Source organism: Nelusetta ayraudi, unplaced genomic scaffold (genome assembly GCF_046127955.1).
Source record: "Nelusetta ayraudi isolate G7.1 ecotype Tasmania unplaced genomic scaffold, CSIRO-AGI_Nayr_v1 ptg000059l, whole genome shotgun sequence".
Taxonomy (NCBI): Eukaryota; Metazoa; Chordata; class Actinopteri; order Tetraodontiformes; family Monacanthidae; genus Nelusetta; species Nelusetta ayraudi.
The window spans coordinates 3,023,523-3,034,058 of record NW_027466109.1 but is presented as its reverse complement, the minus strand read 5'-3'; the positions used below and the strand labels follow the sequence as shown (position 1 = coordinate 3,034,058).

General features: G+C 47.8%; 1 protein-coding gene across 7 annotated transcripts in view; it reads right to left on the bottom strand.

Annotated features, from left to right (window-relative positions):
- Positions 1-10,536, bottom strand: part of unc13a (unc-13 homolog A (C. elegans)) — a 40,359-nt gene continuing 29,823 nt past the window's right edge. For 2 of the 7 annotated variants that reach the window (XM_076039474.1, XM_076039478.1), the window contains 7 exons: positions 8,904-8,960; positions 8,101-8,181; positions 7,874-8,021; positions 6,989-7,045; positions 2,638-2,730; positions 2,326-2,485; positions 1-452 (listed from right to left, as the gene is read on the bottom strand). In XM_076039474.1, coding sequence (XP_075895589.1) covers positions 164-452; positions 2,326-2,485; positions 2,638-2,730; positions 6,989-7,045; positions 7,874-8,021; positions 8,101-8,181; positions 8,904-8,960 — 885 coding nt within the window. In that variant the 3' untranslated portion in view covers positions 1-163. Of the gene's footprint in view, positions 453-2,325; positions 2,486-2,637; positions 2,731-6,988; positions 7,046-7,873; positions 8,022-8,100; positions 8,182-8,903; positions 8,961-10,154; positions 10,185-10,536 lie in introns of all 7 variants that reach the window. The other 5 variants (XM_076039475.1, XM_076039477.1, XM_076039476.1 and 2 more) reach the window with 3 other exon arrangements.

The following is a 10,536-nucleotide window of genomic DNA, read 5'->3' as shown; positions in this document are numbered from 1 at the left end:
TGCCCTTTCACACTTGGAATGAATGTATTTACAGCGCTGTGTGGTGTGTGCTGACTGTCGCTCACACAACACCGGATCAACAAGGCAGTGGCTAGCAGTGGCTCAGGAGGAGCTGCGGTTCGCACTGGTAGTAGCGGGTAGCGGGTGGCGGCGGCGCCATCCCTTAGCCGCGGCCCTCCTCGGCCGAGCGCTGGTCGGACTTGAGCTTGACGAACTCCTTGGCCACGTCGTCGTTGTTGCGCTGCGAGAGGATGCGCAGCACCGTCAGGCCGGTCTCGTCCATGTGGATGCGCTTGCCCAGCGGCAGCCAGCAGGCCACGCTGCCCTTGGAGGCCACGTCCTTCAGCTGCAGCACAGCCATGCCCACCGTGCGGTCCTCGCGCGCAAAGCAGTAGTCCTTGACGCACACCTGCAGCTCGTAGCACTCGGGCCCCACCTCGCTGCTCAGGGTGCTGCAGTTGGAGGGAAGAGAAGGCGCTGACTTCTCGTGTGCTCGCATATCTTCTTGTTTCAGATCAACACGTCGACCTCAACCTTCGCTGATAGATGGTGTTCAGACTCGGCCTGCTGTATCTTGGATGCTAATGATGAGGATGCTGATGATGCAGATGGTCAGTTGAAGTCCACCTAATACTCATTTGCTCCAGTGTCTCATGTCCTGTGTATTTCCTGTTTTATTTTGAAATCTGGTAATTCTGTTGTCAGTGTCCTTAGTTTTACCTCCTGTGTTTATTTCTTGATGTCTTCCACCTGTGTCTCGTTGTCATCCCTGCCCTTGATTGCTGCCTTACTGTATAAATAGTCCTTCGCTGTGTCTCAATTCAGGGTCTGCATCCTTGAAGTTCGCATTTTGAAAGGAAGTTGCGTCATAGCACTGCGTGAAGGCTTGTCCCAATTCCCAAGGGTCCTTAGGACGCTCAAAATGCGTACTCGGAATGCGCCCTCGTTTTAGCCGATTCCGAGGATGCACCGCTACTATCCTTCGCGTACTTATGTATCCCATGATGCTTTGCGTACTGCTGCAAAGTATCGTGAGATCTTGGGAAGTCAGCTGAAATTAGCAGCATGTACTGGTAAAGACACTTCATATAAATTTAAGTATTGAAATTTCACATAAAATATGCAATTTTAACATTGGGTTTTTATTTGAATATATAACGACATTGTTAGATGGCGAACCAATGGTTAGCTTGATGCTATAAAAACGCCACTTCCGGGGTTGGCCAGCAGGAGGGAACGGCGGTGACGCAACGAGGAAATATGCCGAAGGCTAAACTGTCCCGTGTGGTTACGGGGAGGCGGGGTTTGGTCCGTCCTTCTAGGCTGGGTCCTCGAAGAACGCTTCCTTCAGACGGAGGACACTCGGTTTGAAGGGTGCAGACCCTGAATTGAGACACAGCACTTGTCTCCCTTTGACTTTGTGGCTTCATGTGTCATGCGGTTCCTGTTCTTGCCACAGTGTTCAGTTGCTTTCAGGTCTGTTGTTCATGTGTTCTCTTAGTTCCTCGTTGTTTGACTTTCTTTTGTACCTGCCTTGTCCTTTTTTTCAGTTTAAGTCTCTTGATTTGGTTTGGTTAATTTTTGACCTTTATGGACACCCTTAGTTTGTTTTCTGTTTATAGTTTAAAATAAATCTTTTTTTTGTTTGCAAAAACCAGAGTGGTCTGCATTTGGGTGCTGTCTCCACGCTCACGTTGTGACACAGTGCTGTTGGGAAACACGGCCAATTTGCAGAGATTACTAAATCCCATGCATTAAATCTCAAACTCCTTTCAGCACCGGTACAACGGAAGCCAGAAAGCACAATTGTGAGAAAAGCAGCAATATATAAGTTCTATATATTATTTGAGTAGTTGTATTCCATTATATTGACACTGGGTGGAGTTCTTACCTCTTCTTGACTCTTTAGAAGTACATCATAAATGAAGTTCATGATAAATGGAACAAAATAAATGGGTAATTTTCTTTCTTTTAATTTTTTTTACTTTTTGAGCGAACTACCCTAGTGATATATATTGTTTTGTTTTTTTGATGTCATAGTGGAAACACTACAGCATTTGCGCTAATCTCATTAGCACCAGCCATTGTTTACTGCCTGTGGTGTTTAAGAGCAGCTGTGTGAAGGTTGTGGAATTCAACCAAATTTCAAGACAGACTGAAAACGTTTGCAAATAGCAAATAGCAAAGGTTTTTGTAAGATGGACCGAGGAAAACAACCACAGAGTTAATGACTGAACAATATAAAGACCTCTCCTTGCCTACGTCCTCCGCACCACGGTTTTCCACACACACACTGAAGAACGACCCAGGCATCGGTTTACTCACAACGTGAAGGTTTCATTGTACTTGGGGGCCCAGCTGTTGTTCTTGGACTTGGTGGCATACTTCCTCTTCTTGTCGCTGAGGTGAGGGCCGATGATGTACACCTCCACGAACGGCCGGAAGATTCCCTGCGTCTGCCACCTCAGGTCATTGGCTGCCACCACTGATGCAGGAGGGAAGTGGGACAAAACGTCAGTGGAAATTAAGAGAGCAAATGATGTAAAAGAAAAAAAGAAAAGAAAAGGAGGAGGAATTTCCTGCTCGTCGTCTGTGTGGGAAAAAAAAACCCCGTTAAAACCCAGTAAGTTTCTTTACCTTTGACGGTGACCTTGTGCTCTCCAGTGTTGGGGTGAGTGAAGATCTCCACGTGAATGGACACCTCGCCCACAGCGTCATCCACCCCGGAGCCTGACAGAGTGGAGAGACAGCACGAGACTCCTTGGGTGTCTTTTAACTTGGGGAAACGTGAGCTTCCTCTCACAGAGCAAACAGACGCACGCAAACCACCGGTGCTACATTCTCCTCCTCCTGCCCAAACACGATGCTACTCACAGACCAAATCCAGTCCGGTGTATAAACAGACCGGCAGATAGCAACACTGAGTGAACAAAACTCGCTTGTTTTCAGTTAATTACGTGTTACAGGAGGACTAGAAATGAGCCGAGTGACCTGCGTGTGTGTATTCTGTGATCGGGACAACCAGTCAAAGCTGCTATGAGTGGGCTCTGCTTGTTCGTATCGGTAATGCTTGCCATTCACTGCAGTGCAGTGCACCTGCAATACACTTAGGGAGGAAAACAAAGAAGCCTCTTCAAGTAGTGAGAGGTGACTACGCACTGGGGTCTGAATGAAAAGCGACTATCAGTGTGACAGTAGCTGCGTTTCTATTACACCTACAATTGCGCAAAACCTAAATATTGCAATAAAAAATGGAAACACCTACATTTCGAAAAAAAAACTCTCAAATATGGCTAAAAGGTTTTTTTACGCTCTCACGCGATGGTTTTTCAGACGTGTCAATAGAGGTATATCGCAAAAGTGTAATGGAAACACTTATTTCCGCGTTTACGCGTCACCTGACCAGTTCACTTGAAGCGAAAATGGCGCGTTCCGTTTTGACGGAGGCGGAGACGGATTTTTTTTTTTTTTTTTTTTTTTTTTTTAACAAGTAATCAAAGAGAAAAATATAATAACCATTCTTGACAGGAAACAAACGTAAACAAACAAAAGCGAACGTAATTCTCGTAAATCTCCCGGAACGAGATTGTACGAGAATTACGTTCCGCGAGACAAGTTTTTTTTTTTTTTTTTTTTTTTTTTTTTTTACGAGAATTACGGCTTACACGCCTTACGCCTTTCAATGGAAACACCTGCCAATCACAATTGTACTTTCTCGAAATTTTAGAAACATTGCTTTTATTTTGAGAAAAACTGTAATGGAAACGCAGCTAGATTGACTGAAAGCCAACAAGACAGGTAACAATTTGGCTGCAGCAGTGACTTGTCTTTTCTTTTCTTTTCTTTTCTTTCTTTTTTTTTTTTTTTAAAAATGAGCCCACGCATAGATGCAAGATGTCTCTTAGGATGCAGGATGGTTAGTGCGAGGCAAAGAGAGAGAGGTTGGAGAAGTGTTCCCGCCACCTTCCCCGGGACCGGGTTCAGGCCGGGTCATGCTCTGATGGTTTCTGATGGACGGGTGGACACGCCCACGCCTCCGTCAACACTTCCACCCACGGGCACGGCCGGAGGAAGGACGAAGAGGGAGAGACGGAGGGAGCGCTCGTTTCTGGCCGCTCTGGGCCAGTAGGAGGGTTGAAGCGCTGAAGGCTGAGATGCATATATGTATGTTTGTATCTTATCTAGTATTTTATTTAGCTCGTTCATCTATATTTCAGGACGTACAGCCAACTGCTGGTCTTCCTACTGTGTGTCTTCTTCAAGAAAGGTTCCGTGTTGTACAAATGCTCACATCTTTTCATTTTTCAACAGCCAGTCGAAAAGCCTTGTGTGGTAAAAAACACACAAAAAAAAACAGACACAGCCCTTTGTTTAGTCTGCTGCAGAAAAAAAGTGCTTCCTGATAAATTCCGCATTTTTAGAAGGGGGCCAGAAGTGCTGAAGGTGGCTGCAAAGTGGTCTAAGGGAGTGAAAATAAACACCTGTCTGGTGGTGTTGTCACTAATCTGCAAGAGCTTGACACACCCCTTTGTGACATCACAACAGGCTGACTCATGACTCAGTCCCAGTTAACTATTTCTGACAAAACAGTGAAGGAATTCTTGCAGACAGTGGGCCACATCTCTGCACCGTGTCTGTCTTTGAAAAATCGTCCGACATCCCCGTGCATTTCCAGGACACGGTGACAGATGGACATTCATTTTCAGTGTTTTAATTAGTGTCTCCAGTCTGTCAACAGTATCTTCCTGCGGTGTGTACGTGCGCGGTATTTTTTCTTTCTTGTTTTTTGTAAGCAGCCACCCACTAAACAAGGTGTCTGTGGGAGTTCGACAGCAGAGTGTTCCTGGCAGGCGGCTCTGGGCGTCTCTCCAGGGAGCGCCACGAGTCTGACGGCGGCGCTGCCAGCAGGAGCAAAGAGAGCAGCAGCCGTCCATCTGGCCGCGCCTGCTCGGAGGAGACGGAAGCGACGCAAAGAATGAGAGAGAAAAACTTTGCTGGCGGGGAGGCTGAAGGACGTGCCAGGGGAAGCAGGCTTTTCTTTCTCAAATCATGGCGGGACCATATTGCAGAACCTTCACCGCAAGACCTCAGCGTTCACCCTACTAAGATGTGACCGTTCCGGCGACATACAGTTGCGAAAAACGGCTCCCAAGTGTACAAATGAACGACGAAAAGTTTGCCCAGTTCGTCCTGCTCTAATCACCTGATTAGGGAGAAACTATGCGCTGAAATCTGCTTAACCGCCTGCTGGTCACAGTCGAGGACGTCCTGCAGCTGGCAGCCAAGCTGAAAACAAGGCAGCTTTTGCTTGTGCAGCAAAAGGAATCCTGTTTTAATTACACCAGAAGCAAAAAATGTGTCTGGGAACCGTCTCACCGTCTGTAAATACAACAAAAATTCCAATAAATTAAAATTCAATAACCTGTTGGCAATACAGACCTCAAAAAGGTCAATGCAAGACTTTTCACATGTCTGCACATCATAATCTCTAGTGTCTCTGATGATGCCGCTCACTGCACTTCCTCACTGCAACCCTCCGACTGCGCTTATTGCTCACGCCGGTGAGTCGTCAGTCGGAGTTCACGGAGCGCCGAGGCGCTGGAGCTGAGCAGGAACCCGCGTCACTGCTTTGTTGAGCGAGTGTCAAACCCTTTGACATTTATTCCAACCGACGGCAATCGCGTCAGCTGACCGGAAGAGCAGTTTCTGATTGGCTTAGCAGTGTGGGGAGGCAAAAAGGGGGGGGGGGGAGTGGGTGATGAGCTGAGCGGCCTGTCTCATCACTGCTGCAGGGGGGCGGCACTGCACGTGGAAGCCAACCATCAGTGTGTGTTTGTGTGTGTGTGCGTGTGTGTGCAAGTGCGTGTGGCGCTTCCTCTGAGTTGGCGTGTCGTGATGGAGCAGGCAAGGACAGGGAGCCCTCCCAGACAAACCACAGCCAACGGGCCCTGGTCATCCTAAGAAAAAAAAAATCCATGTCGTCTCCATCAGCCTGTTTCTATTTTGCGCAGCGCGGGAGGTGGCGAGCGGATCGTCTTCCTGTTTTCCAGGCCAAAGACGGACACACACACACACACACACACACACCAACGCATTTTTTCCCCCAGCAATCTCCACTGCAGGACTCTGCAGCCACAACCAGTGTTGTTGGGATTACTCCATGAAAGTAATCCAACTACTGATTACTTGTCTAAAAAGTAATCTAATTTCTTCTTTAACTACTTTCTTTAGTAATCAATTACTAATTATTAATGACTTTAGTTCAAAAAGATAAAGTGACAGTTGAGAACGTCCTGTTAACTGCACATAACATACAACAAACCAAAATATTCTTTGATTTAGATGAGATGAACTCAAAATAATGTCTGTATTTCCAGCGCACACACACACACACACACACACACACACACACACACACACACACACACACACACACACACACACACACACACACACACACACACACACACACACACACACACACACTTGTCCCCTCAGGCCTCTCTTGGGTGACATCATGCTGGAACCCGGGATTCCTGTGCATTTCTTCCTTTATGTCTGATGTCAGCACATCATGCTTTGGCGTCTGCCCATACATACAGCCCGCCTGTGTATGTATTGAGTGCAGCTCAGCACACGCAGACATCAGTGTGCGACATTACATGCATGGATGCATAAAGTCTATGCCTCCACTCCGGCGGTGGGCGTACAGAGGATACAGTATGTGTGCAGAAATGCAAGTGGGGGGAGAGTAGCAGAGTAAAAGGGGGGTGGGGGGGTGTTATGTTTTGTCCGTTGCAGTTGCTTCGCTCTGTTGGGATGAATCTGAACAGGCGGGGAGTAAAGGGAGGGGAGGGGGCGGGTTTTCGAGATGCACATGAGAGAGAGGGGGTGGGTGGGAGGTGGAGGGAGTCGGGGCTTCTTGCTCTGGAGGCTTTGCAGCGGTCCTGGGGTGGTGACCCAGGTCCTGAGCCGCAGTGCCACATACCCTTGTCTGGGTAAACATCCTCACTAGTGGTGAACCTCACTCCCTTCCCGCCGAACACTGGCCCACAGACGGGGGCAAGGAGGAGGGAGCGGACGGAGAGAGGAGAAACATGTGGAGAGATGAAGTTTCCAGGGGGTTAATTATTGAAAAAAAATATATCGTAGACAGCAGAGACACAGACCGACGTGAAGAACTCTTGTCCCTGCAGAGTGAGAGCATTCCGACAGAGTTAATATCTGTTTAGCTTCTCTTTAATCGCACTTTTACTTCTGAAAAATGTGCATGTGCGCCCCCCCGTTCGTGTTTTCGCTAATTACATTTTTAAAATTACAATCCACTCATGTGGCATTTCTGTGGCGCCCAGGGACAATGTGTCAGCATCAGCGCTCCCACAGATAATGATGGTTGTTAAGCAGCCATGTGATGGCAGGACGGAAGCCGAGCAGCAGAATCAAAGGAGCGCAAGAAAAGAGGGGGTGGATATTTATTTCTTTTTTTCCCCTTTTCTTTTCAAATAGCTGTCAGATCATGCGAGGCGCAGCCCCTGCGCTTTTCTGGTGGTGGTGGTGGTGGCGGTGGTAGGGGCGGGGGTGGCGGCTGAGAGCGCGCTCTGCATTTTCAGAGCACAGTGGGATATAGAGTGCAGCTGCAGCCTCGACTTGACGCCCTCGCAGATCTGTAGGACCTGGGTTGAAGAATAGAGAGCTCAGCTCTCTCTGCGTCTTGGAAACCCCCGACATTAACCGGAGGATCGGACGACGTGGAGCAGAGAAAAGACGCAGCGATATATATTAAGTGGAAAATAATGAGAATCAGAAATTCCTCCTAAGACGCAAGAAAAAAAAGGGATGAGCGCCTGATGAGTCGAGGCTGAAAAGCGGTTACCTTGTGCGTTCTGTGACTGAACAAAGGTCTTAATGAGTTTGTCGGTGGCCTGCGTGTACAGGGAGAGGGCGTAGTGCAGAGACAGAAGGTCAGGGCTCTTCTCCAGGAAGGTCTTCTTCAGGCCCACACCGCCAGCGTGGAAGTATTGCTGAGGAGACGGTGAGAAGAGGGAGAGGTCAACTCCAGCCGCGGGTCGACTCCGCGCGTGTTCACTGAGACGTGCGCACCTTGATTGTGTCGAGCGCCAGCTCTATGACGGCGCACTGCTTCGGCGTGAGCGCCTTGGCCTCCTCGCGGACCATGTGCTCCTGAGGGCAACGACAAACAAAGGAACAAGAACATGAGGTGGCATAATAGATCACAAAGATGCACCTCGTGGTAGTGCTGGTAATATATGGCAATACAATAGTGGTAATTACACCAGACCAGAACAGCTCAGTGGTCTAGTGGTAGAGTGTCATAGCAAAGACTGTCAGATTGACAGGATGATGGGTCAAATTTAATGCGAAATTTGACCCATTGGGTTGTGACAATCACTGGGACTTAAACGTTTTAATTATAGCACCAGAAGTGGGGATGATGAAGATATCCACTACTACTACTACGACGCATATGTAACACATCCAAAAATAATTTAGGTAAGTTACATAGTACTTGAATAACAAATATGGTGTTTGCTACTTTTTGTTAACTGTAGAATTCCTAATGTTAAATGTTTACATTGAATTTGTTCTGATGTGATCAAACTAAAGTTCAAAACTTCATCCTTGACTAGAGCAAACTACAGAATGATCTTGACATTCAAGAGAGTCATGAAGATGAGGAGACGATGCGGCGCTGGCTAGTTAGCTGTCGTGCTAACATTATTTCACAGAAAACACACTTGTCGTGCGAAGGCAGAGAAGGAAGCAAAGACGACCCAGGAAGAAGCAAAAGCAATAATACTGCAACTACTACTAATTCTAATACAAGACAAACAACAACAAAATGACCATACAAGAAAGTAACAAATATGAAAACATTTTTGCACCTTGAGTTTGGACAGCTGTCCCAGCTCCTTGGCAGCATTGAAGATGAGCTGAGTGCCCTGGAGGAGAGAGAGAGAGGAGGAAGAGGAGAAGGAGAGAGGGAGGGAGGGGAGGCGGAAGGAGGTGGAGAGGGCGTCGTTATCGTGGAGGCGATAGTGGGCAGCAGCAAACGGCTTAGTGTCACACAGAGGACGCCGACGTCTCTGACACTCCCATTCATAAACACTCACTCTAAGCCGCTTTACGGGTGTCACTGCACTTTTGTTCTCCCTTCAAAAGTGCCACTATCGCACTTATCTGCAATCATTTCATTCTTCCGAAACATTACACGCACAAACAAAGTGAAACATTTTTGTGAGAGAGAGAGAGGGGGGGGGGGAGTCGGGAGGAAGGGGGTTGGGGAGAGGATGGCTCAGCTCATAGTCAAAGGGCAGGAGAGGAAGAAAGTAAAGAAAGAGAGAGAGAGAGACAAAGTCGTGCACTCGTGGACGCACACAGACACAGTCACACGTTCGCTGGAGGTCGTTTGGAGAGCGGGTGTGTATATTGCCTGTCGCTTTTTGTCGACGCCGTGTTTGAGAGTCGACCAGATTTGGAGGTGGTGGCGGCGGCGGCGGCAGCAGCAGCAAAGGGCCGCTGCCCTGCAGCGCTGTCAGAGCCGCCCGAGTGTCGAGTGTCGCGTCCCCAAATGCATCACAAACTGCCACCCGAGTCACTTTGGCTGGGTTAAATTGTGTCCGAGTCTAGCGGTGATTGTCTGTGCACGTTGTTAAATACGCAGGCAGCGTTGTGCACTTTATCAGCGCAGCACCAGTCAATCAGTCTTCAAAAAAAAATAATAAAAAAAATAAAGCGCAATACTTTGTTATTTCGAAGGCAAGTCGGCTATTACAGCGGCAAACTGTTTTCCTCCGCGCCTCCACTCGAGCGTAAAATGCCGACTGAACTCTGTTGTCGTCTCGTTTGCGGTGCGTCAGAGCTGCAAACACCCGCGGTGGAGTAGATGACCCCGTGGCGAGGCCCGGAGCGTAGGCGGTTACTGCGGCGGCAGCTATACAAAGCTCCATAGAGGAACACAGATTCAAAAATAAAAAAAAGTAAGAAAATAAAAAAAGCGAAACAAAATCAATATTTTTTCCACTGCTTTGTGTGACTGTCAGGCTGAGGGAGAGAGACAAAGACACACAGAGAGATAGAAGACACAGAGGAAGAGGGGGACAGGACACATTGATCTTAAGGGGTTTAATCCTTACATCACTGTGAGAAGCACTCTTCAGCCTCCCCTGGAAAGAGAGCATGTGGTTAATACTTTGAGCGCCGGCCGGCAGCCCCGCAGTTTCTGACTTCACTTCCACTCAGTATTAGTTAGTAGCGTTTTACACTGATAAACGTCCCCACGTGATGTCTCACTAGCAGCAGTGCTCGGCTGCGTGTCTATGCATTTCACATTACATCGTCAGATGACATCATCGATCCGATCATTTGCTACAATATGGGGTAAAAAACTCAATGAGAGCCCTCAAGATGCACCTTAAATCTGAGAACACAACAAATTTAAGTAACTGATTTGGAGTCTTTTGACTTATAAAGCTGCATCTTTTCAGGACATATGTAGCTAGTGCTGTCTGCATTTCT